Source organism: Phaseolus vulgaris, chromosome 10 (assembly GCF_051622355.1).
Source record: "Phaseolus vulgaris cultivar YP4 chromosome 10, ASM5162235v1, whole genome shotgun sequence".
In the NCBI taxonomy this organism is placed as follows: Eukaryota; Viridiplantae; Streptophyta; class Magnoliopsida; order Fabales; family Fabaceae; genus Phaseolus; species Phaseolus vulgaris.
Window position 1 is genome coordinate 40,031,276 of NC_143507.1, and position 27,970 is coordinate 40,059,245.

Consider the following 27,970-nt stretch of genomic DNA (forward strand, 5'->3'; position numbering starts at 1 on the left):
GTTATCTCACTCACTAACACCTCTTTTAAAACAAAATTACTTTTTACTTTAATTTTTTGACAAATTACTCACTGTGCACGGTAACAATTCAAAATTATATAAGGTTTTTAATTTTAAAGTAATTAGACTACTTATAACTTTTAAAAAAAAAATTTAATCTGAGATTTCAATCTTCTATTTTTTTCCTATTATTTTAGATTTTAAATTTTAGAAAAATCCTTAATTTTTTAATATTAATTTTGCATATATTTTTACTTTTACATTTTAATGAATTAAAAACTGTTGTTATGTCTTAAGTTATTATGTTTATTCTAGGAATAAAAAATAAAATAAAAAAAAGAAGACCAGAATTGTGAAACAAAATAGTAAAATAACAATTTAATTAAGTGATTGATGTAGAAATTAATAACTTTTTAATTATATGATAAACAAAAATTAGAAGACAGTATTAAAAAAATGTTTCTTTCAATTGTTGCTCAGAAAAAAAAATGGTAATAAGTTATAATAATATTTGCTTATCATTAAAAAAAAAGTATAATCATCTTAAAATAACTCCATGTGCAACTTTTTACTAACGTATTCTTAAAAAATTGGATGTATATAGACAAATATGTATAGTCATCTTTGTTAAAATAAATATATATTAGCAAATTACAATTATAATTGTTTAGCTTTAAAATTACTATTTTATCAAATAATATGAATTTTAGTTTTTAAAACAAGTAATTTTAATTCACCATTTATAAAAGAAGGCTCCATATCAACTCAAACAAATTAGTAATTGCAACTTAATCATATAGAAATACATCAATTCATATATAGAAATACATGAGTTAAAGTTAAATGGGAATTTGCATTAAAAGTTTTTATAAAGGAATGAGGTGTAATCTCTAAGTTGTGTATTTTTTTATTATTCTTCTTTGTGTATATTCTAAAGCATTGTTTTCATAATGAATATAACAATCATTTTCCTAATGAATATAACAAATTTTCCTATCATTCTTTTGCTTTGAGCCTATTTTGTTCTTACCTTCTATTTACACATAGTAGAGCTTTTTTTTGGAGTTCTACAAATACCTTTTCATATATGACATTTACTCTCAAATTGATCCCGAATTTCCCTTGCCAGCAAGATTACAAATTCTAGTCTCCATCCCTCCAATCCTTATTATATTCATCCTAGTGAAGGACTTAGTTTCGCAATCCTCACTAACTTAAATTATCATTCATGGTCGTATGGCTTTAATCTCTAAAAACAAAATGGGTTTTCTCACTGGTGATATCACTAAACCTACAGTCATTGATTCTCTGCACGCTGTTGAACCAAGTGGTGTTCAATGTTTTGAAGAATCCAAACCCTTTGAAGGATGATGAAGCCTCTGCTGTGCTTGATGCTGCTGTGCTGTTTTAGTCTTGTTCTGGGGTAGTTCTATGTTGTAATTAACACTTAGATTAAATCTCAAAGCAATTAGCATCTCAATTTTATCAAAGCAAAATGTTTTTCAAACTAAGTTGAAACAACCGATTGTTTTGTCGAAACAATCGATTGTTTACACTTAGGTGTTTTGAGAAAGTTTGAAAACTGTTTTTGAATGGTGGATTTTGTTAAGTAACAAAACAACCGATTGATTCGAAGAAACAATCGATTGTTTATTTTAAAACCATAACAGAAAAACTGTTTTCTTTGACTGAGCTTTAAATGCTTTAACTGAATACGCTCCAGTCATTAAATGCTTTGACCAATCTATTTTAAATGCAATTAAGAGTTTGTTAAGATTTGATAACAAACTATATTCTTAGATATATTCTGAAAAACAGTTTTTGATATATTAAGAATCTTGAAACAAAGTTTTCATCCAAGAGTTTTTCAAAGTATTTTGAGATTGCTAAAGAGTTGAGAGATTGATCAAAGTGCTGAATAGGATTCTCTTGTATTGATTTCAGATATTCATCTGTAACAAGTGTAATCTGTGTAAACTGCTGAACAATTATGTTTGTATGTGTTGTTGAGATTGGCTGTGTGTTCTTGAGGTGTTCAAGATCAACAATCTTAGTGTTGGCCAAGTAGAGTGTGTTTCTTGAGGTTTTCAAGGTCATTCTCTTGGTTGTTGTTGTAAGTGATCAAGGTGTGGTTGCTTAGTGGATTTCCTCAGGGTTTCTGAGAAGACTGGATGTAGCTCTGGATTGGAGTGAACCAGTATAAACAGCTGTGTACAATCTTTCTATCCCTAACTCTTTAATTTCAGTTTGTTTGTTGTTTGCTGGTATAAACAACCGATTGTTTTTTCTAGTGTTTCAGTTTTGCTTGTTGTTTTGGCTAATTGAATTGCTTAATCATTTGATTTCTGAAATAAGTTCATTCTAGCTTTAAAAAGATTGCGAAAACCCCTTTAAACAATTCACACCCCCCCCTCTAGTTTAAAGCCATCTTTTCTAACAATTGGCATCAAGAGCTTGGTTCTTGAAAGTCATTCAAGTTGATCCTAAAATCTTTCAAAATGGCTGATAGACTACCTTTTGGGAAAGGTGCCTCAATAAATAGACCACCCTTGTTTTGTGGTTTGAATTACCAGTTTTGGAAAGTTAGAATAAAAATATTTATGGAATCTCTTGACAAAGGAATTTGGGATGCAATTGAAAATGGTCCTTTTATCCCAAAGTTTGAAAAAGATGGTTCTGTCATTGAGAAGCCATGGTCTCAATGGACTGATGCAGAAAGTAAAAAGGCCAAATTCGATTGCATTGCCAAAAATATTATAACCTCTGCTTTAAATTCTGATGAGTTTTTCAGGGTCTCACAATGCAAGTCATCAAAGGAAATGTGGGATACTTTGGAAGTCACTCATGAAGGAACAAATGAGGTGAAAAGAGCTAGAAAGCATGCTCTCATCCAAGAGTATGAGATGTTTAGAATGCTTAAAGGTGAAACCATAGCTGAAGTGCAGAAAAGGTTTACACACATCATAAATCACCTTATGAGCCTAGACAAGACTTTTGACAAAGAAGAGCTAAACATCGAGATCTTGAAATGTCTTGATAGAGCTTGGCAACCAAAGGTAACCGCTATTTCCGAATCTAAAGATCTAACATCTTTAAGTGTTGTTTCTTTGTTTGGAAAGCTTAGGGAACATGAGCTAGAGATGAATAGACTCAATGTTCAAGAGAATGAAGATAATCACACAAGGAGCATAGCCTTGAAAGCATCCAAACATAAGGGAAAGCAAGATTCAAGTGATGATAGTGATGAGGAAAATCTAAGTTTGCTGTCAAGAAAATTCAGCAAATTCCTCAAAAGAAACTGTAACAAAGACAACAACAAGGATAGGTATGGAAACAAGAAACCCAATGAATTTAATTCAAATAACTATACTTGTTTTGGTTGTGGTGAGCAAGGTCACATAAAGGCTGATTGTCATAACACGAGCAAAGAGAAAAAGACAAGCTACAAGGAGAAGAAAGGCAAAACAAAAAGGGCCTACATAGCTTGGGATGAAAATGAAGTGTCATCGTCAAGTTCTTCATCAAGTGAAGATGAAAAAGCCAACATTTGCTTAGTTGCTGAGGATGATGATGATGATTCATGCAGTTCAAGTGAGGTAAGTTCATGTGCTTCCTTAAATGAACAAAACTATAGTGAATTGCTTGAAGCTTTCCAAGAAACACATGATGAAGCTAATAGATTGGTTCTTTCAAACAACCGATTGAAAGATCTTAACAATGGGCTTGAAAAGAAAGTTAAATCACTTGAAGAGGAACTGAGAAAAGCAAAAAATGATTTTGAAAAACTGGAAAAAGATTTCAAAAATGCCTCTTGCAAGTGTGATACTCTCAATTGCACAAATTGTGAAAATCTTGAGAAAAAGGTTCGCTATCTTGTTGAAACTGTGGACAAGCTTTCAAAAGGAAAGTCAAACTTTGAGAATGTCCTAGCATCTCAAAGCTGTGTTTTTGGAAAGGCTGGTTTAGGCTTCAATCCACAGAACAAGCAAGATAGGTTTTCAAAAAGTTTTTTGAGAAAATCAGAAAAACAACCGATTGTTAAGTCGAAACAACCGGTTGTTACATGCTTTGATTGCATGAAGAAAGGCCACTCTGTTAGATTCTGCAAAATTAGAAAATATTATGTTCCTAAAAGTTTTATGAGATGGATTCCTAAGGGATGTGATGTTTCTAACAGCAAAGAAAAGCCAAATGGACCCAAATTTGTAAGGGGACCAAATCTTGCAACTTGAATTTGTTAATGCAGGAAAAATAAAGAGAAAAAGAAGAATTGAGCCATCTGATCAAGCTATTGAAGAAAAATGAAGTCATTGAAGCTGAATCAATGATATGCAAAAGGTCAAAACAGTGAAAAGAAGTTTTCTTGATCAACAAGCAATTGGCTCATTGAAGAAACAACACAAGGATAAGACCTTCCTTTTATTTGTTCTCAATTTTTGTTTCAAAGTTCTTTCTTATGATTAATTGTCTTTTAATCAATGTCATGTGCTTTAATCTGTTTCTGTTTATGGTTAAAAATTACAAAATCAAATTTTTAACTGCTGCAGAAAAACAACCAATTGTTTTGAGTCTGACAGCACTGTGTAGAAATTAATTTAACTGATTTTTGAATTTCTAGCCGTTGCAGATATTTTTCAAAGGGAGAATCTTGGTCAAAGGATCTGTGTTGAAAGTTGATCATGTTCAGAAAGGATTTACAACAGTCATAAAGGAATATATTCCAAAATCTTGGAAAATCAAAAGCCTTAATGACTAGTCAAAGATCACATGTGAAGACCATGTGATTTTCAGCTTTTTCTGACATTTTCAGTGCAGAACAGAGTCAAGTCCTCTCTCTGAAAATCAGGTACCCATTGAATGAAATTAAATTCAATTTGATTCTCTTACTGCTATAAAATCAGGTGCAGTTTTCTTTCATCAAGAACAAGCAATTGCAACATCTCTTGCACTATCTCTTGAAAAATCTGGGTTTTGTGCTCTCCTCTGTTTTCGTCTCTGCCGTCATGGAATCAACCCCTCCCACTGCTAAAAGAGTCAAAACCAGAGCTGTAAGGTCTGGAGGAAGGCTTGAAAGCTGGTTTTCTGGTGACACCGAGCTCATTGAGAAGTATAGATATGAAACAAGTGTCAAGAAGATAAACAACCCCAAGGTTGTGTGCTTCAACTGGCTGAAGGATCAAAAGCTTGACAATGTGAGGAAGCTTCTCAAAGACCAGTCACTCAGAAAGTTTCTGGAGCTCAAAGGGAACATATATCCAGATTTGGTGAGAGTTTTCTACACCAACTTGAAGCTTGAGGGAAACAACTTGGTCTCTCATGTAAAAGGCGTGGAGATGGAGATAACCCATGAGGTTTGGGCTGCTGTAGCTGGACTCAAGTTCTCTGGACTGAGAATCAACAAAGGAAACCATTGTGTGGTAGAAGATTTCAACAAGGTTCAGTTCTACAAAAGTTGCTTGAAGAATAATCAAACTCAAGTTAGCACTTGTTCGGTTGGTGGCTTGAAGCTAGATGAGAGGCTGCTTGCTCTCATTGTAACGTGGATCCTAACTCCTAGGGGGAGCAATCACTCTGTGTTGACTGAAGAAGATCTGGTTTACATCTTCTGCATTACCAAGAAAGTGAAGATCAATTGGATTCACATAATCAAAGAACATATGCAAAAAGCCATGAGGTTAGGTGATTACCATTATCCCTATGTTGTTTTAATATCTATGTTTCTACTCTATTTTGAAGTTAATCTTGAAGATGAAACTTCTGAGTTGTTCAAGTCAACTCAAGAGTTGAACAATGGATCACTCAGCAAGATGGGCTTCACAAAAATAGGTGGAAAGTGGTTAAGTAAGGATGGTGATCATGGTGCCTCATCAAGTGGTGCTGCCAATCTTGAACCAGATGAAGCTGCTGATATGGATGTTCAACATGAAGATCCAACTGAAGATTTTCAAGATGCTGGACCTAGCACTGAAGATGGAAATCAAAGAGAAAGAATGCAAACCATGTCACCTTTTGAAAGACTCATGGTGAATAAGCTTGATAGCTTTGCTGAAAATCAAATGAGCCTTCATGATCTGTGTGTTAGCAACTTTCAAAGGATTGACACAAGGTTTGACAACATGGATGCAAGGTTTATGACTCTAGATGAACAGATTGAAGTTGTCCAGAATCAGATCTTTGATCTTCAGTTTGCTGATGAAGAAGATTGAAGAAAAACAACCGATTGAAAATCGAAACAATCGATTGTTTTTGGCTGTTCTCGTTTCTGGCTTTTAAAATTTCTTTCCTTCTGCTGTTGCTGTTTTATTCTGATGTAATATGAACAATGTCTTATTTTTATCTCTTATCTTTTCCTATTTGTGAAGACAAATAGGGGGAGATATATGCTGTGTTTGAAGTTTGTTAATTTTCTGTTTTTCATAGTGTTAAAAACATGAGTAACATGAAGTTTGGCTCTGATATTAACTGCTTTAAGCTTTAATTGTTTATCTGTATACTAACAGAATATCAGAAAGTTCAAAATATTGCTCAAAGTTCTTTTGCAGAAACTGCTTCAGATTTAATCAAGAACAACACAAGCATCAGGGATTTGCCTTCATCAAATAGGGGGAGATTGTTGAACCAAGTGGTGTTCAATGTTTTGAAGAATCCAAACCCTTTGAAGGATAATGAAGCCTCTGCTGTGCTTGATGCTGCTGTGTTGTTTTAGTCTTGTTCTGGGGTAGTTCTATGTTGTAATCAACACTTAGATTAAATCTCAAAGCAATTAGCATCTCAATTTTATCAAAGCAAAATGTTTTTCAAACTAAGTTGAAACAACCGATTGTTTACACATAGGTGTTTTGAGAAAGTTTGAAAATTGTTTTTGAATGGTGGATTTTGTTAAGTAACAAAACAACAGATTGATTCAAAGAAACAATCGATTGTTTATTTTAAAACCATAACAGAAAAACTGTTTTCTTTGGCTGAGCTTTAAATGCTTTAACTGAATACGCTCCAGTCATTAAATGCTTTGACCAATCTATTTTAAATGCAATTAAGAGTTTGTTAAGATTTGATAACAAACTATATTCTTAGATATATTCTGAAAAACAGTTTTTGATATATTAAGAATCTTGAAACAAAGTTTTCATCTAAGAGTTTTTCAAAGTATTTTGAGATTGCTAAAGAGTTGAGAGATTGATCAAAGTGCTGAATAGGATTCTCTTGTATTGATTTCAGATATTCATCTGTAACAAGTGTAATCTGTGTAAACTGCTGAACAATTATGTTTGTATGTGTTGTTGAGATTGGCTGTGTGTTCTTGAGGTGTTCAAGATCAACAATCTTAGTGTTGGCCAAGTAGAGTGTGTTTCTTGAGGTTTTCAAGGTCATTCTCTTGGTTGTTGTTGTAAGTGATCAAGGTGTGGTTGCTTAGTGGATTTCCTCAGGGTTTCTGAGAAGACTGGATGTAGCTCTGGATTGGAGTGAACCAGTATAAACAGTTGTGTACAATCTTTCTATCCCTAACTCTTTAATTTCAGTTTGTTTGTTGTTTGCTGGTATAAACAACCGATTGTTTCGAAGAAACAACCGATTGTTTTTTCTAGTGTTTCAGTTTTGCTTGCTGTTTTGGCTAACTGAATTGCTTAATCATTTTGATTTCTGAAATAAGTTCATTCTAGCTTTAAAAAGATTGTGAAAACCCCTTTAAACAATTCACCCCCCTCTAGTTTAAAGCCATCTTTTCTAACACACGCTACATGGGAACGTTGTAATACCTTAATTATATCTTGATTTCTCAACTTTGTCTCAACCTATTGCCTAAAGTGTGGTTTTCTTTAAGAGTGTTGTAGCCATTTGGAATTACCTCAAAGACCATTTTTCTTCATGTAAAGCTTTCACAGGATGTTTATATAGTGATTCCTCCTATACTATCCAGTTATCCTTATAATCATTGTTGCAAGCTAAAAAAAATCTCTATACGGCCTAAAACAAGCAAGTGACACATGATATGAAAAATTATCTCTTTTACTTTTATCTTCAGGATATGCTCAAGCCCATGTTGATCATAGTTTGTTTATTAAGAGTACTAGTTCTTCTTTCACTACTCTCATTATTTACGTTGATGATATTGTGCTTACTAGAAATTGTGTTTTTGAAATCACTAAGAATAAAGCTCTCACTTCCATATAAAGGATCTTGGTTAGTTGAAATATTTTTTGGGAATAGAAGTAGCTCAATCCAGCAAAGGAATTTTTCTCTGTCAACGCAAATATTGTCTAGACTTGATTAAGGATTACAGTCTCATGGGTTGCAAACCATTTTCCACTCCAATGGATGCCTCTCTGCATCTTCATCTAGACTCTAGTGAACTTTATTTGATCCCATGTCATATAGGCGATTGGTGGGACGTCTCATCTATTTAACTAACACTAGACGTGATATAGCCTTCGCAACCCAATAGCTCAGTCAATTCATGGTCACACCAACTCAGACTCATCTTCAAGATACCTTGAGATTAATTCAATATCTGAAAAGATGTTCTGGAAAAGGCTTATTTTTCAGTAGCAAGTCATTGATGACTCTTTAATTCGGCAAGTGTATTGAGTCAAAAGTAATAAATTGTCTCTAAGGACATATATCGAACCCACAAAGAACCGTTCTAAATTCTTAAGTATAATATTCACTAAATATAAAAATATGTGTAAAAGTTTGTTTGAAAGGTTGTTTGTATCATAAATATGTAAGAAATAAACAAAGAAAATGATTTGGATGATTCAATTGGGAAAATTGGGATTGAGGTTAATCCTTCTCACTCGTCTGTATTTCAATGAATAAAAACATATAACATTCCATCTTGATTGACATTGATGCACATATAAAAATCATTCATATTGATTCCTCGTATACAAAATTATTAAGAATGTCTTCTAAATATTGATTCCTCGTATATTTATAAAAACTTCTTTTAATTATGAATAGAAGCAATTAGCATTTCAAATCTATTCCTAATATTTAAATATGTTAACATTTAGGTCAAATGCTTAGAAGTACTTTCCAGTCACATCTAAGGATCAAAATTATGAATAAAGATTCATATTTTAAGAATAAAATGATAATATCATTCATCAATCAAGAACATAATATTATAAATAAATATAACCTTAATACATAAGAGTTTGAACAGATTACTTTCAATCCCAAAGGGAAAACTTAACCACTCATATTGGCCATTACAAGCATGAAAAGCAAGAAAAGAAAATTCAGGGTGTTTCTCCTCTAGGGTTTTCTATCTCTCAATATCCTCCCAATTATGTCCAGGATTATTCCACATGTCTTCTATTTAACATAATTGAGCTTGGGTTAAGTGGCATCTCGCTTAAGCGAAATATTGCTTGCTTAAGTGAGTTTCAAGAGAAAAACCCAACTTCACTGGAGTGGACTTGCTTAAGCGAGCATTGGGCGATTTTCTCAAGAGTGATCTTCCTTATCTTTTTATCTTGTCTTTAACTTGTCCATTGTCTTTTGGCCATTTTATCTCCATCTTTCCTTAGATTCTTGAAATTAGCACAAACTTAGTAATAAATCGTTCTTATTCATCTTATAATCCAAAAATATGTAAAAAGGTTCAAAATCTCAAATTAGTGGTTGAATTATAACTCTATTAACAATTAAAGTCCTTAAGTGTCTATCTTTTTGCAAGAAATATTACTGAATTATGACACTTATCAGTCGTCAACATTACTTTTTGGATTTAGTTATGTTGATTAGGCTACGTGTGTTGATACGACGTTCCATCATTGGTTACTATTTTTTCATTGACAATTCTTTGGTGTATTGGAAAGCCAAGAAGTAACCTATTATTTCTCGATCTTTTGCAGAAGTCGAGTATAAGGTCCTTGCCTCTGCCACTTGTGAGTTTCAATGGCTTTCTAATAGTTATCATTTTGTTGTCATATTAAGATGATTCTTGCGTAGACCCGTCTAACGCTAAAGAGATAATAGTATATAAGTGGTTAAATGACCCCAAGTCGTCTCCCAACGAATCCAATAATGATTCCAATGAACAGAATTCAAAACCTATCTACAAGTAATGAAAATTAGCAAATGACAGTAAAGCAAAAAGGGTTGTGATTGTTAAGCAAGAAATATAAATAATGATTTAAAACAGAATGCAGTTTAACTCCCAAGTTCTTCCACTAATGAATTCCTCACAGGTTCTCTAAAGATTATTTCTTTCTCAATCCTCAAATAGAGCTAAACCAGATTGAACATGTGACAATCTGATTCAACTGAAGCTCACCAATAAAGCATGTGTCTACTGATTTAATCAGTACCCACTTTGTTCCATGTGTATACTCCATGGGAATGCTTATCTCCTATCTCTTCAATCATGCACCCAAGAAATTAATTAGAACAATGCAGACTAACTAAGAAACCAAAGTTTAAGATAAGGAAGACTCTCTATCATGGCGTTCAAGTACAACCTCTCACAAAAACATGTTTTTCAGCAGATTAGAATATAAAAACAACTGTTATAGAGAATTGAAAAATGGAATTTTTATTGATCAAAACCTCGGAACTCAATGAGGAATTACAAAAAAATCAACCAAAAAGGTCTAGCTTTCCATGTGGAGGCAAAACAAAAGAATTACAAAGAAGAAAAGAAACTAATAAAACCCCATGAAGCTTTTCCTTTTCTCCTTAAGGCTTGTGTCTTTTTATTATAGGCTTTTCTGCTCCAAGGATCTTGGAAAAATATTGTAGTTTAGATTTTATTAACAATTTCCAATTTTCCATAATTCTTGTATTTTGCAGAAGATTTGCTTCTAATTTTGTTTCTGAGATATTGTAGATTTTATTTTGACTTTCGTCTCCTCAAATTTTGTTTTTTGTTTTGATTCAAATAAGCAACTTGAACTTTTCCATATTTTGCCCATTCACAAAAGTAGACACTTCATTCAGACCATTTACTCTAAAAACACAAAATTAATAAAAATAATAGTTAAAATCCAAATAAATCCAATTATATGAATATTAATTAAAATAATGATTTTTTTATTATTATAGTTCAATAATCTATGAGTAAAGTTATCAAGAGCAAAAAAAATTATGCTCATCTCTTTCTTTCCTTCTTGATGATTTGAGAATTCCTATTACTTTGCGTCATGTTATCTATTGTGATAGCCAAAACGCTTTATACATTATAGGAAATCCAGTCTTTCATGAAAGAACAACATTTAGAGATTGATTGTCACATTGTTCGTGAAAAATTACTTGTTGGACTCATGCATCTTTTACCAGTCTTTTCATCACATTAGTTAGCAAATATCCTCACTAAAGCTCTTTCACCACAATTGTTGCACTCTAATTTATCCAAGTTGGAACTTCTTGACATCTTCAAAACCTCCAACTTGTGAGGGGCTGAAAGAAGGTTCCACAACAATCCAAATAAACTAGTAACTCTATCTCAATCACATAGAAATACATAAACTCATCTTATGGAGTGTTAGCTATAAATTTACACTAAAAATTTCTAGAAACGAGATGAGATGTACCTCTCTATGAGATTCACACAATTTATGTCATTTAATTGTTATTGCTAACGTAGCAAATAATCTTAGGGTGAAAACAAGAGAAAAATGGAATATTATTTATTCCAAAATGAGCACAATATATTTCTAATACTATAATGCACTATGGTTGAAATATTACAAAAAAAAAAAACAAACTTTAGAATGAAGCTTCTCACTTGTAGAGATGAGGAATATTGTCTAATTATTTTAGTGGAAGAGTATGAGGATTTGAAATTTGAAAAGGGTAATAATTCTGAGAAATAAATCAATAAATTTTAATATATGTATATTTTAAATGAATGATAATGCAATAAATTTTAATATATGTATATTTTAAATGAATGATAATGCTTTAAATGCAGTCAAAATAATGTATGACTTCTTCTTTCATATAGAACTTAATGAGAACTTTATAGAGGATGAAGATGAATATGAATAGAGTATTGGAAGACATGAAGGAAGAGAAAGTGCTATACTAGTGTTGCAAGTTGGAATCAAATTTACAAGAAGAATAGTTTGAAGAAAAATATTGTTAATTTTTTTTTATTTGGTAATCCATAACTACTATATATAAACATTAATTACTTTTAAAGTTTATGTTTATAAAAACTTATTTAAATACACATTAACTATTAGACATATTATGATATTTAAATTTTGTTATTTGGGTTGAGCATTATGCTATAATAAAATCTATTGAATCCCACTTCGTTTTTGTCATATACGAATGACTTTAAAAAAACACATATCTGAAGGGATTTATATTTGAACAATTGACTCTCCACCCAATGATTTTGAATGATTTTGAATATATTATGAAGTGAACTTTAAGCCTAACTTAACCCCATAAAACCGGCTCATAACATGAGGTTTGCACCCACTTATATACAATGAAATGTCCTAATATCTAGTCGATGTGAGATCTCCAACAGAATCTGCACCATCAACTTTTGAAAATTCAAAATTATACTTTATTTCAAAATTGAAAATTTGAAATTAAAAAACTACATTCCAGAAAAAGAAATGTGGAATAAATTTTTGCTGTAAATAAAATTGAAAAAACAAAATTTTTGTTCCAAAAAATTGCCTTATATTTGGCAAATAAAATGAAAGTTTTTCACACTATTTTTGCATTAAATCTATTTTATATCTATATCGATAATGTTATACATTTCGTTTATCTCTTTGGTTTTTACATTTCTATTAAATTGATTAAATTTACAACAAATTTAAAATTAATATAATGGTTATCAAAACAATTTTTCTATTTAGACTTCACTTTGTTGATAGAATATTTTCACTTGGTTTCAGATTTTTTTATATTAAAAATTCCTATAATTAAATCCTCTCTTCCACATTTTTTTTCACTGTCTAAATTCGTTATACTATGAAAGATATGCACATTAAAGACTAATTTTGTTCATGATCAAATGAGTTCTTAAGTTGAAGATAGTTCATGATTCGTGATTAGTTAGTGGAAGATGGATGGAATTCTTGTTCCATCGTGATTATTTACAGTAATGACAACAGATGAATCAGTTCAAAGGGAGAATTGCGAACATGTTATTTGCTTACTCCTAAAGTGAAGGATTGAATGTTATACTACAATGTTTACTTTGATAGCTACCTCTACAACACATCCATCAATTACAAAAAAAGTGTACCAAGTAGCACAAGTGGAAGGATAATCATAACAGACTGAAAAAATTATGCAACTTATGTCACGGATCTTATCTGCAAATTAAGATGCATGACTTTCTGGTAGGATTATAGATTGTAGTATTGTTCATCACTTCATACATATGCTGGAAATTGCTTTGCCTTCTATGGAATTCTGTTCAAGATTAAAAGAAGTGGAGTTCTAGGGCTGTGAAGGAGTAGGAGATGTTGGAGGCTTGAAATCTGGATACTGCAATTCAAGAAAAAGAGAGAAAAATGTGTCAGTAGCATGCTGTATACAGCAGAGAATGGTCTTCATAAATTACCATTTTACTAACCATTCTGAAAATTCATGATATATGATTCTAAGTGAGGTTGGTTTGTAATTACAAAATTCAGTGTGACATTTGATTATGGCAATGCAATTACTTGACACCAACACCTACTTCTATCAAAAGCAAGGCTTGCTCAATTCAAATGTAATAGAAACTAAGAAATCATGAGTATTGAGACAAGCAAAATTTTGGGATTTCCAAACAATTTCAACCCATAATATTATGTTCAAAAGGGTGTAAGGAAAAATGTGTTACTAGCATTTTTCAAAGAGAATATGCATGGAAAAAAAGTTCTAAGAAAATTGGTGTCCACAAGAATGACTAATCAGCACAGAAAGTGAAAAACTAATAGAGAAGGAAACTAGGACATCACATATGGGTATGGTGAAAGTGGCCTTGGTTGCACAGGAAGTGATTCTTCTTTGATTTCAGTTTTGGGAACTGAGTTTACTTCAGGAGCTACTGCCTCCGCTTTGGTAACAGGAGTAGCTACTTCTGTGGTAACAGCAACAGGAGTAGCTACTGCTGTCTGTACAGTGCTATCAGCTGTAGCAAGCTCTGAACTTTTGTCTGATGAAGCAGGAAGAGCCTTACTGGTAGAGGTTGGTAAAAGAGCATTTCCAATGTCCTAGTGTCCCCAGCAATATTCCATTCAAAGAGAACAAGGTCAGAGGAAGAGGGATAAAAAGGTTCACAAATCATACAAGATATACATTCAGAAACAGATATAATATTTCTTCCAAAAATGCATCACAGCATAATTACAGCTAGTTTATTATGATATAGATCAATGAATCTCAAGTACCTTTATTTCATCAACAAGTTCTTTGGGGGCAACTTTGGTGTTCAAGAACTCGTCAAGTTGTTTCACGGTTTGCTTTCGGTCCTGGCATCAAATAAATTGAGATTAATATGAAGAGAAAAATAAGCTTGAGACCTTAACCATATAATTGACAAGAAACCAGAAAAGAAGAGCATGATGACCAATGAAACTGGTTTAATTGGCATGCAATGGTCAGCCTCCATTGTCAACAAAAGCCATAATTTAGAAATTCCTGAGTGCAACTAAACTCATAATATATTATTGTATGTTTTATACTTCCCTTCTTTTGACATTCAACATTATCAGCTACCAGTTTTGAAGTCCTACTATGAACTATGAGTTCAGAAGTCAAATAATGATTTTGAGTGAAATTTCAAAGTTGATAGTACTAGTGTGTGAAACATCATTACATCTATTGAAGTCCAAAAATTGATAATACAATGATGAGAATTAGTTATCAGTGACTTAAATAGAAAAGAAAACTACTCACAAGTTTGTTCATAGTTTCTCACCATCATTGATAGACTAGTTTACATTACAGAAACTAAAACTGTCACATTGATCTCTCATCTCAAGGAAAATGGATGCAATGATTTAAATAAGAGGGGAAGACAGTGTAACTTAAGCATCCTCAAGGGAGAAAAATGTATTTTATTTTATATTCTGCCTCTTCGATCATCATTATCCACTTTAGTGGAAATTCATAGTATACAGCCATTTTATGTGAACAGAAAATCACCCAAAAGAACAATGCTACATTCTACAGCTCTGCACGCTATAGCAATAATTCTCAAAACCAATGCACTAAAGTAGGAAAATGCTCTTCATCAAAATTGGATTTTGAACATAGGAGTCCTGACTCCAAACAAAACTTTAGAATTGAGATTACAACAATGTTGGGAGAACCAAGGCCTTATAAACCTCTATAAAATTTCATATTTTCAGTGTGAGACTCAAGTCTCATATTTTGCAATTGAAGCCTAACATCTTCAGCACCCACATGGACTGCCATTTGACTAAACCAGAGCAATGGGAGTTTGCAACTGATGGAAGAGTGCCTTGGACGGTTTCCATCAGCAACTGAGAGACATGGTGAAAATCTCCAATACCAAAGACAATGGATAAGAACACAGAAAGAACCACACTACAAAAGATAGTTGTTATAGTTGGAAGAGCCCAAACCCAAGCCCTTATAAACCCCCTTCCTCACACTAGAATCTCATGCTTCGAAAGCATGTCTCCAAACGCATACATTGCAGTTCGAGCCTAAAACCATTATACCAGAGATCACAATTTGAACTGAATGGAAACTCCCTCAGACATTCTTCTACAATCAATAGTGGGAGACTGTTTTCTAGACCTCAAATGTACCTTGTGCTATCCCTCTCCCTCTAACTCTCACATGAAGTTACAAACACTTAAATTGTGTTTCTCTCATTTACATAGATAATTCAATTGATGATTACTTCTTTTACTTAGTTTCCCTGTATAAATTCGTACATTTTGATGGCAACATTAGAAAAAGAAAAGAACATATTCTTCATTCCTTGAAGGGAAATATCTGATCTTGATATTTGATATAATGTCACAATAAGGTCATGAGAAGGAGGAATTACAAAGTTAAAGCACAGATATGCAAAAACAACGCTTACCTCCTAGAACCAAAGTTGAATTATTCAAAAAATTGATGATGATAATTAATAAATAACATAGTGGGAAAAAAATTGCATCCTGCTTTGAGAAACATACTTACCTCAGCAAATAAAAGCTTCTTGCTTGCAAATTGAACGAGAGCAGCTGATCCCAGAACTTGGAGAATTGATTCTATCTACAAAATCGAAAAACATCGTACACAAATTATGTTAGTAAAGTCACAACAGAATGGATTATTTCTTTCCAAGAAAAGAGAATAAATTGTAAGTAACAACTCAGATGAAGGATCAACCTCAGAAAAAGCAAACACACTAAGTCCAGCAGCTGCTGCAGCAATCCCAAGAGTAACAGCCACACCATCAGATGAATCCTGCGCGATCCTCCATTAATTAGAAACACACAGATATACTCAAACAAAATCATGAACAAAAATCTATTTAGTTTAAAATCAAGCACATATGAATGGATCAATCACCATATTCTTGAAAAACAATATCTCATTCTCTTCTTTTTTTTTCTTATCAGCAAGTCCAGTTAATAATTCATTCTTCATTTTTTCTGATTGGTCAGTTTCCTTTCTTGCAAACTAAAGTTCTCAATTTGAGAGATCAAACTTTTACTTCTACCAAAAACAATTCAAATACCCTATCTGTATTATTAAATTATACAGAGAAAATGCATACTAATTTATAATGTGAAAAGCAATAGTAGTCTTTGCCGGTGCTTTAACATTGAGAATAACAATTGCAATTAGATAAAACCAAGATACTTACTCCAATTGCCTCAGATATAGCATCCTTCAGATTATCCAAACTCAATGTCTTCTTTGGTGCTAACCAAGGAAGACCACTACTCTGCAGAATTCCATTCCGTGTCAGAACACTAATCAGTACAATATAACTGACATTTTAAATGCAAAAGTTATAAATATAATACAGTCAAATGAAAAGGGAGAGGAAATACCTTCCATCCTCTCGGTCCTTCTGCACCATCCTTAACTGCATAAGCAGCTTTAAATCCATTAACTGTAACCAACTCTGCAACCAGTTCAGAGTTCCCATCAAATCTGGCTTCCATCACAAGTTCACTCAATCAGCTTCAACAAAATTTTCTTGAAAAGTGTAATAAGAAAAAGAAAACATTCATGGTAAAATACTACAACAACCTTTGAATGTTAGTGAGAATTTCAATCCCCGCACCCTTAATAGCAAAATTGAGATGACCTAATCTTAGGTTTTGTGTATAATTCGTCTTCACAAAACTCATTTTTGCAAATTGCAATAAGGAATATCCAATACTCATGATAAAACAACACAGCAACCGTTGATTAGATTAATCAGACTTCTTCATAACCTAATCATACATTTTGGACCCAACTTTTCTCACAAAATTGACTTGTAAAATAATGAGTGACTAAGCATTATAGGCTCTTATCATGTATTATCTATAGGCAAAGTGAGACTTGGGTTTTTGTCAATAATTAACAGGCCATATAACAACAAATAGAGAAAAATTGGAGATGAAATTGTTCTGTGTTACTCTTACTTGTCCAGAATAAACAATGTGGTATTCTCTGGTTCCTTAAACTTCAATGCAAGCTTCTTGAGGAACCCTGACTTATCATCACCCTTATAAGCTATTGACACTGCCTTCTTCCTCAGACCCCCAACATCTGGGGACCCCACTTGCCTAACCTCCACCAGAGCTCTTATATCAAGCAACTGAGCATTCCCATCAGCCCCAAGTTTTGCATATGCATTCTTAGCAGACTCAACACCCCATGCCTTAGGCTTCTTAAAAACCTGAGACAAAACCAATGGCAGTGCCAGAATAGCCACTCCCCCAGCAACAATTGCAGGGTTCTCAGTTGCAAAGCCAGTAACACTCTCCACAAAACCATTCACATCAAAATCTCCAGTATCGGGGAGACTCAAAGATTGCCCCAGTGCTTCCTCGTACGTCAAAGCTGAGGCACCATCAACACTCACCAATGAAGCTGCAAGAAACAACCCGCTATGCAGGCTTTTTGATAAACAACTTTGTAGCAAAGTTGGTTTCTTGTTGGTAAAGGTGGAAAAGCTTGAGCCCTTGCATGCAGAAACTGGAGGTTGTTTCCTTGTTGTCTTTCTATCAGAGAGCACAGACAGAGGGGTCAAAGCTGCAGCATTGAGGGCCTCCATGGTATCACAAACTCTGTAGTGAGACACTCAGAGGAAGAAAATGTGAAGTAGTTGTACCATGAGAGGTGGAAGCTCAAAGGGTTGGTTGATGGTGGTGGATTTGTTTCCTTGTGAAGGTGTTGATTGTTGATCTATCTGGTTTGAGTGGAAACTCTGTGGTGTTGTTGGTAGGTGCAATTTGGTGGAGGTGCTGACGTGTTGAGGATATAGGAACACTACCAATCAGAGCATTACACGTGGAGAATGAAGATGAGACTCCGCTGATGAGGATTGAGTTAAGGTTTCATGGTCTGAAATTGTGTGGCTCAGCAACATCCTAGAGATTTACAAAAACTACAACACTTGTTCAACAGTAGGAGTACCATTCTAGAGAGAGTGTAGTACAATTTTCTAACTCCTAATTTTTTTTTTAAAATTTTAATTAGTTTTTTATTTTAAATATATAGTTCATATTTATGTAAAAGAAAAAAAATATCTTATTTTTATTTGATATAATTTTTAACGAGAGAGAAAGGACCACATGGTTTCATTACTATTGATGAAGTTACTCTTTTCAATATTTTCAATAACTATTTGTATATGGAGTATTGTTTTTTATTAATGTAATTATAAATATTTCTAAATCAGCTCAGTGGTCATATATACTAAATTTTAGATTAAAAATATGTTAGATAAATGTGTAATCTTGTAGCTGATATTCACTGCTAATTTTAAAATATTATATGTTAAACTGGGTTTATTTAATAAAGTAGTAAATATCTTTTTTAAAACAATTTATAAAAGAATATAAACTCTTTTATAAGAACTTTTAGTGCAAGAGTTGGGTTTATAAAAGTTATATAGAAAAACTTGCTGAATGTCTCTTTTTTAGAATAATTTGATTTTTCTTTAATATATATTTGTTTAAAATATAAGGATATATGCATGATAAGATCCTAATTATTAATGTTCATTTATCTAAGACTTTATGTGTATAGTGGAAAAACTATTACCAAAATATTTAAAATTTTGATTATTAAAATTAGAGTGAATAGTAATTTTGGTATAATAAGTATTTATATATTTTACTTTTAATATAATAAAAAAAATAATGTACTGGTAGAATTAAAAAATTTATATTAAAACTGGTATAAAGAAGATTCTCTCCAATTTTTTTCTAATAGATTTAGATGTATATTGTTGAATAATTTTAATATTTTATATGAAAAATGTGAATGAATGATTATTTGTAATGGAAAAAGATCTTTGCTTCGACACTTTGTTAGTACACTCCATTGTCATCCCCAGTACAACAATCAAAATAAGAACAAGTACGAATACTTTCTAGTGGGAATATAAAATATTTATAATATTTCTATAGAAAAAATAGTAAAGTTTTTTAAAAAAATGATGTCATGGAAAAATTTACCAAAATATGTATACCTTTATATATTATAATTATTTTTTATATATTTTCAAATTTTAAAAAATAAAAAATTACTAAATTAATACTAATTTATTCTCTCTTTTATATCTCTTATTTATTTTTATATTGTAAAAAGTACTTTATTGGAACAACAATATTTTTATGGAGAGATAAAAATCATTAAATGTATTTTCATAAAAAAATGTAAGGTCTAAAGTACTTTAATAATATATATTAAAATAAAGTATGTAAATAGAAGTTAGTTGTTTGTTTTTTAAAATGATTTAAAGATTTAGAAACAAATTTCTCTTTACATTATACCTAACTTTAATTGAGATTTTGACCATCTAATATTTATCACATTAAAAATCTAAGAATTTTGGTAAATATACTCATTCTTAATTTAATGAGTTGGATTAAGAAGAATTATTACACGTATAAGATAGATACTGTGGACACTTACCTATTTGGATTGCTGGAAGTTATTCTAAAATATCATTGAATAAGAACATGTTTTAGTTAAGGTAAGTGGAGTTAATAATATTTTTCTGAATATAATGATTGTTTTGAAAGTATAGACTATATATAATGTGATAATAAATGAATCATCTACAAATTCATTACAAGTTTTTTTTTATACAACACGGATACGAAAATACGTATAATCTCTAAAACGTAGGATACGGGAACGCGAATCTATATATTATATAATTAATTATGAATTGTATAAATTGACAATAAATATTTATGTGAACAATGTTCCATATTATTTGTTTGGAACAGAAAGATATTTTTTATGACTTGTTTAAAAGAATTTATTTTTTATTTTTATAATCATAATAAATATTTATACAATAAGTTTGAGTTTTTAAAAAATTAATGTTTTTAAAAAAAAATTGTGTTAGATTGAATTAGACACTTCATGGATACGTGTCTTACAAGTGTCATAAGAGTGTCGGTATCCGATACACCGACCGACACGTCATTTAAGATAAGTGTCTGAGCTATGCTATGTAAAGGTTCCAATTAGAAGCATTTGTGTAGCTTGATTAGGTGACAGGTGCAAAGGTTTCCAAAGGTTCCAATTAGAAGCATTTGTGTAACTTGATTAGGTGGCACAGGAGAACAAGTAAGATGCTACCATGCACAGTAAACTGTTATATTTGCAGGAGCATGCAGTTATAAAGCAAAATACCAATAATGGCTCTAGTTGGTGATGATAAAGGTTAAGCTTTTAGTTAAGGCCGCAAAAATGTAGATGCAGCAAATGGAAATAGTACATTTGTTTGATGTTGCATTGAATGGATTGAGTCGCCTCAAGTTCTCTGCTTCTTCCTATCAAAAGAAAACTGATAATTTTGGCAAATGCAAAGGATAAAGGAGAGGACAGGAGAATATAGCTTCCATTTAACACTAGCAATTGCATTGAAGATCACTTGCCACCTGCATTACTCTCAAAAGTGAAAGGATGTATATTACTTTTACAAGTGGATAAAATTTGTTGACCTCCATTTCATCTTCACTACATTTACATCTAATAGCTACTGTGCATCATTTGAACTTTGTTCTTCCTTTCTGTCGCTCAATTCAGTGTTATCTGTGCTATTCTCAATGGACAACTTTGATGAATTTGACTGTTCAGTACTTTTACTCTCAGTTTTCTTTTCAGTTGAATCTTCTCCCGTAATAGATTTGATGGCAAGCTGGCCAGAATATAGTAGTAAACCAAGGGAATTTAACCCAAAAACAAATGTTGCAAGATATGTTAAGCCATTCACTATTGTCCTGTAAAAAAATTGTTATATGATTGATAGGTCAGGTGCTTTAAAAAAAGAACAGAAGGGTCCCAATAAGAAAAAAAGTGATTGAAGCTACCTTACAGTGATGGTTATCTGGCGGACCTGAAAAGCATACAAATTCAAAGTATAAATAACTTGAACGTCTGTTCTGTTGTAATTATTCTCTACTAATTCAATAACATGCTTTTGCATCAACTCTATCATTAATTTGTGACAAAGCAATTCTATTTCTATGAATGAATATGACACAGGGTAAAGTGGCCATTGTGTACACAGAAAAATTGCAATTGCTTATTTGCCAAAATATTGTACTTAATATAATCCATTACCACAATCATAGGCTATCAGCTAAAATTGATGATGTGGGAAATGCTCTTATACGTAGATGAAGAGTGCTAAGAGATATAGCCAACTTATGATAAGGATAAAAACAGGCATACTTGTAAAAGCTGATAATTTCATTTACAACATATGATGTCATTAACATTTTTTTCTTAATACCTTCCCCCTGGATACTCTAGAGAAGAGTATCAAAGATTGAATTGTCTACACAGTTCAGAGAATGCATTAAAATGAAAGAATAAATTCTTAGTTTTAGCCATTTTTCCCATTCAATTTCTACTCTTTGTGCTTACTCGTGTATTTGAGAAAATAAAAAACACATTAGAAGTTTGTATTTTAGAATCAGGTAAAGTTGTTTGACAGGAAACGTGGAATTATCAAGTTCCAAGGCTCAATGTAAGTAGATTCATGCATATTTTGCAGAATCTCTAGTTTCAACCTGGGAATAGATTTCCTTACTAATCTCCAATAATTATTCAACTTCACTACAATTGAGCATTCCAATCATCACAACCAAGTATTGAATATAGGCTCATCAATGATACAAAACCATGAATTAATAACAAATCAACATTAAATAGCCATGTAAGTAATGTATAAACAATGTTGAAAACTTCAAGCAAACTGTCAATACACCCAGAATACTAATGAAGTAATATGAATTAACGCGAATTATTCATGTAAGGATAAACAATGTTGCTGACTTCAGTCAAACTGTGTCATAACATCAGGCAATAGTGACTTAACATAAGTTTGAAGAAATTTCAAGTGTTCTTAATTAGTGAAAGAAACACAGCTAGTTATTTGAAGGCTTCTGCCCCTGAAGGACATTCCATCAATCAAAGTACATGCATGTTCCTTTGAAAGTTGGATTCATGTTACTGAAGCAACTCTTTGTTTCTTCAACTGAAATGCTTACTTTTCAATCTTTTGCAATTGGTGTTTTGGAGCCTTTTCGAAATGTAGCTAAAGAAGAATGATAAGCCATCGAATAAGCAATTGTTGAGAAAGACAAGGAGAAATAACTTCAAATATACAGTATATATGAAATATTGTGTTCAAACTCCGACCTTTTCTTTGGTTAAATTAGTAAAAGAAACAGTCTTATCTAATTCCAAGTTTTCAACTAGCATGCTGTGCAACAAGAAGAACAAATAGAGGGACGAGAGACATACAGAGTAGTTATCTGATATTGATTGTCGGTTTAGACCTGCATCTACGGTAGTGGCAAACTTATAGAGAATAAGAGTAATAACTCCAGCAGATATTCCCCCAAGCAATGCCTGAACAGGTGAAGGTGGACCCTTAGCATCTACAGAAGCTGATCCCAAGGCTTTCAAGCTATCCAATGCTTCTTCCTTGATTGACTTCACTCCTGAAGACCTGAATTGCTAAACACAAAACCCATGTACACAGACAACAACATAACAGCACAAATAAGTAACATCACTCCAAAATTCAACTTTGCATAACAACAAAAACAACCCAGCACATCCAATATCCTTTTTTAAAACTAAAAATCCATTCTTTGAAATCACTTTTCACCAAAAAAATTATGAAGAAAATCATAAATTTGCACATTATCCTACAGACATTGAAAATGCCAAGAGTAGTGACCATTATGCAAAAATCAAATAACCTTTTAAAAGATCATTTTCTTTCTAGTATTAGAATTTGGCTTGTGCCTAAATCAACCCAAAATACCAACTCACTGATTAAAGGTTATTCACTACTTCTATACATTATTTTAGCCATACACTAACATGAAATCTGTAAAACTGGACATCTATATATGGATTCAGAATGCTCTGATATGCCCAACAACAACCACTCAAAAATATTCTGATACTATCTAAGAATTTGAACTTTGATTAACCCAATCCCAAAAACCACAATTCCCATTATGTATTAAAATGTTATATACACTATTTTTTGGCCATATAATCTCCAATATCTATAATTTAATTGAAATGCACACTCCCATTGCCATATAATTATAAATTATAATAACCACTTTAAAAGTAGTCAAATTGACATTTTCAATCTTTTTTAAGCAAAGAACAAACATTACACATGCTTTGAAGTCAAATTGAAACTCAAGTGACAACAGATGGTCATATAAAACAAAATCACCATAAAAAAATGTAATTTTTCTTGCCCAGAAGCTTGGAATGAAAAAAGAGAGAGAAGGGTGCACTTACGGATTGTTTGACACGTTGAGCCCTGCGGCGGAGGGCGCGAAAGAGGAAGACGGAGATGGCGCCGGTAAGGAGAATACTGGAAGCGACTTGAATGGGAGAAGGGTCGTCGGTGGTGGCGAAAATGGAAGGGGTGGAATTGAAGGGGAGTTCAACGGGTCCCTCTGTGACAACGTCTGCTGCATCAGCGAGTTGCGCTAGCCAAGGAGGAAGGGCTGAAACCGAAACAAAGTGGAGAGTGTTGGGTTTGTGATGAAGGGGTGGAAGAAGGGAGTGAGGGGGTTTATGGTGTGTGAGTGTGGGTCTGAGTGGGAGTGGGAAGAGAAAGTGGTGACACTGAGAATGCAACATCTGATTCTGATTTTGAGTAGTGTTCACAGATTCAGTTCAAGAATGATATTGATAATATGACACTGTGGTTTAAGGTACAGAATGCAAGAGAAGCAAGAAGATGGATGGTTCTTTCTGGAAAATATCCTGTGGCGAAAGAGAACTTGTCCCACATCGATTACAATTTTTTTTCATTTTCATTTTTGTTTAGTATGTGGAATTAAAGGAAAAACCAATGGTTCTAAAATAAGCTAAATTTTTGTATCATCACAGGTTTTATTTGTAAACCAATTTGAAAATGAAATGTGACCACAATTTAAAATAGGAATTTATAAAAGCTTATAAAAATACTTATAATCTAATTAAGTTATAAATAAAATAAAATATAATTTACTAAAAAAAGTTATAATTTCTATAACTTCTAAGGATATATAAATTAAAACTCAACTTTTAAGAAAAATTATATGTACTTTTAACATGGGATAAAATAATTTTTGTATCCTTGTTGAATTTCTAAAATATTAAATATACCTCCACACACAAAAAATCATATTATTTTAGTTTTTATAAAATTTGAACATATTTTTAGATTCTCTTTAACATGTTTTATCATGATAAAAAAAAACTAATGTGAATGATGGTTTAACATGTGAATTTTATTATTAAAAGTAATTTTCTTTTATCTTCACACAACTTAAAAAAATATTGCTTTTTTTTTGTAGAATTTAAATTATTATATAACGATGAAGATGAATCTTGCCATATAAAGCGAAAAAATACCCATTTGGCGGAAGAGTTGGTTTTACCTGAAGAGGGCACAAATTGACAGTGAGTTTTCGATTGCAAGAAAGAGAGATTGGGAAATTGGGTTTGGTGGTTAAGCAAAAAAGCATCAAATTTGAATGCTTTTTCTGCATTTCCCTTTATAAATTCATCTTTTTCTATTAACACTTTTTCTTCCTCCCCAATTTCTCTTCCTTTTTTTTAGAAGTTTGATTTTGCAGGTCGCTCCAATGGAGAAGTCCTCCTCTTCGCTCAAGAGGAAACGTTCTAAGAAATTATCCAAGGTATTCTCACATTTCTTATTATTGTTCGGATTTTAAGCTATTTAATTTTATGTTTCGGATTTATTTCAAGACAATCTCATTAATTTTGGGAAAAATAAACGGATATTTTGTTTCTGTTATTACTTGTGTGTGTGAACTGAAATTTTCAATTTGTGTAAATCATGAAACTGACTACAATGTTTGCTTTTTTCTGTGGTTATAGGATTTTTTTCTTCTTCATTGTAAGTGTGTTGATTATGTATATTTGATTTGGTTGTTGAGTGTTAAAAGAGTATTATGTAGTGTGTTGGGTGGATGGATTTAACCGGAGTGTGGATTTTTTTTTTCTATTTTTTGTCATAGCAAATCTAAATTTGTCTTGATTTTGTGCCTAATTTGATGGTTTAGGCCAAGGTAAGCAGTAGAAGTAAGAAGAGTAGGAAAAATAAATCCAAGAAGGTTCTCCGTCGTGAGGTCTCACTTTCGAGTTATGATGATTCGAGAAGTTTGGATACATCAGCATCCTCTAGTTCTGATGATAGTTACAGAAGAAAAAGGGATAGGTCTCGTACAAGAAAAGATGAGAAGGGTCGTAAGAGGAAGTCTCATGGACGATCTTCCTCTTACCACCGTGACAGCAGTGAGGACTCTCATTATGCTAGGAAGAAAAAAAAGGCGAAGAGGAAAAAGGAACGTGGTGAGGTGAGGAAGAAACTCTCCAAGAAGAAAAATATTAGGAGAGAAGCAAGTGTTGATTTGATGAGCGACAAATCACAAAGTTGCTCCACATGCCAGGATGGGAGTGCTAGCAGTGATGACAATCGAGATAAGAAAAAGAGGGGAAGATCGGAAAGGAAAGAGAAAGACAGAAGATTGAGAAGAAGAAGTAGAAGTGAAAGAAGTAGTAGATACAGGGCTAGAAGTTCTTCTTGTAGTAGTGAAAATAGTGATGAAGCTACTAAGGAGAAATATGCAGGTGAGAAGAAATCCAGGCAGCTCCGATCAATTATTACTGTCACAAAAGAAGCAGAAGAATATGGGGAATTGTGTGGAAATGAAACCAGAGAGGAGATTGCTAACGATCTTGATTACCCGTATAGAAGTGACGACAATAATGATGGGGGCACAAGGAGACAGTTGGATCTTTATACGCATCTTGCATCAGAAGAAAAATTAAGTGTTGACAATGAGGCAGGAGATATGAATGTTGATCTTAACTTTGTAGAGCCTGGACTTAGAGATAGGAGCTACAGTGACAACAGTAATGTTAAAGCATATAGTGCCGGAACAAGTGAATCTGCTAAGGAAACAAGCGAGACTTTTGGTGCTAATGTGAATGATGATGACTTGGAGAAAATTCTAAGACAAAGAGCATTGGAAAATTTGAGAAAATTTCGCGGTGAGATGCAGTGTAGTGCCAAAGCTCCTGATCAGAAAAATAAAATTATTAGCCAGGTGAAACAACCAATTGCTGATAAACGTGAACTGGTTCAAGGTAAGTCTGTTGTCAACAATGCAGTTGTTGGAACAAAATTTGTTAAGCGAACCGCTGCTGGGGAAGAAACTAATTTGTTTGTTGGGAGGAAAAATTTAGTTGCTTGCCTAGGAAACAATGATGTGATTTTAGACACGAATAAAGATATATCTACTTCTGCGAAGTGTGATTTGGCCAGTGCACGTGACAAAGTGATTGATTCACATAACCATAGTGGAACAATCACTGAATCCACTAATTGCAATACAACCAATTTAGAATTGATCAAACAAACACAAAGTCCATGCCATGATTCATTTCTTTCACATAAATCTAGCAATGCAAAGTTACTCGGGACTGAGGGTGATGTAGAAAGGAATGCAGCTAAGACTCCTCAAGCTGCAATCCAAAGTATTGATAACATTAGAGATGATGATGTTTCATCAGCAGAGAACAAATCAAACAAATTGCAAGTTGAATCCAACAACGGCTCTCAGTTTGAGAAGAAAACAATGAATGTGATGCGGGATGGTGAAATGGTACAGGTAAGTGTGTGACAAACTTTCCAATATTTTGAATGTTACTGACATAATGATAGCCCTAGAATATGGTACGTAATCCTTTGCTTTGCTTGTCTTTTTTATTACTAGTAATTTGTCAATACGTGCAGGTTAGCTATAAGGTCTATATTCCTAATAAAGTCCCTGCTTTGGCTAGAAGACAACTCAAGCGATGATCTACTATTTGTTCTTCTGGTGAAGAAAAGGTTTTCTGAAACTGTGTTTATCTTGTTTAGCACATGAAAAGTTAGAAACATGTGCAAGAAAGCGTAGAAGGGAAGGTATTATCTATGGATTCATCCGTGAATGAACTCTAAGAACTACATCAATGTCTCTATTGGCTATGTTTTTGGTAACAGAGATTATTGTAAGGACCAGTACCAAGTCTATAATTTTTTAAATCTCCATTGACTGGAAAACCTATCACTGAGCCTGCCTAGCCAGTTCGCAGGTAACATGAACCATTCAAAATGTTCTTGTTTCGGTTCATAATGTTTTTTTTCTGTATTAGCAGCTTGAGTTACAGTTTTTTTGTTCATGTTGTTGTTTTAATTAAAGTTTACATAATTTATTTGACATAATTGTTTTTCCATCACAACTTTATTTCTTGA

The 27,970-nt window shown here is 32.6% G+C and overlaps 3 protein-coding genes across 3 annotated transcripts; 1 reads left to right on the forward strand and 2 right to left on the reverse strand.

Moving 5' to 3' along the window:
- Positions 1-13,094: 13,094 nt before the first annotated feature.
- On the reverse strand, positions 13,095-18,503 carry TROL (thylakoid rhodanese-like protein). The gene is made up of 8 exons (XM_068622649.2): positions 17,571-18,503; positions 16,989-17,091; positions 16,799-16,879; positions 16,318-16,395; positions 16,126-16,200; positions 14,355-14,435; positions 13,923-14,177; positions 13,095-13,464 (listed from the first exon to the last, which is right to left on the reverse strand). Exons 1-8 carry the CDS (start codon positions 18,203-18,205, stop codon positions 13,417-13,419), a joined length of 1,356 nt encoding a protein of 451 aa, XP_068478750.1. The 5' UTR covers positions 18,206-18,503; the 3' UTR covers positions 13,095-13,416.
- A 2,508-nt stretch (positions 18,504-21,011) lies between these two features.
- LOC137818888 (uncharacterized) lies at positions 21,012-24,495 on the reverse strand. Its single transcript, XM_068622530.1, has 4 exons — positions 23,953-24,495; positions 22,927-23,142; positions 21,486-21,511; positions 21,012-21,395 (listed from the first exon to the last, which is right to left on the reverse strand). The coding sequence occupies exons 1-4, from the start codon at positions 24,298-24,300 to the stop codon at positions 21,152-21,154; spliced, it is 834 nt and encodes a 277-aa protein (XP_068478631.1). The 5' UTR covers positions 24,301-24,495; the 3' UTR covers positions 21,012-21,151.
- A 335-nt stretch (positions 24,496-24,830) lies between these two features.
- LOC137818650 (transcriptional regulator ATRX-like protein) lies at positions 24,831-27,895 on the forward strand. Its single transcript, XM_068622194.2, has 4 exons — positions 24,831-25,107; positions 25,284-25,346; positions 25,734-27,344; positions 27,470-27,895. The coding sequence occupies exons 2-4, from the start codon at positions 25,293-25,295 to the stop codon at positions 27,533-27,535; spliced, it is 1,731 nt and encodes a 576-aa protein (XP_068478295.1). The 5' UTR covers positions 24,831-25,107; positions 25,284-25,292; the 3' UTR covers positions 27,536-27,895.
- Positions 27,896-27,970: the final 75 nt, after the last annotated feature.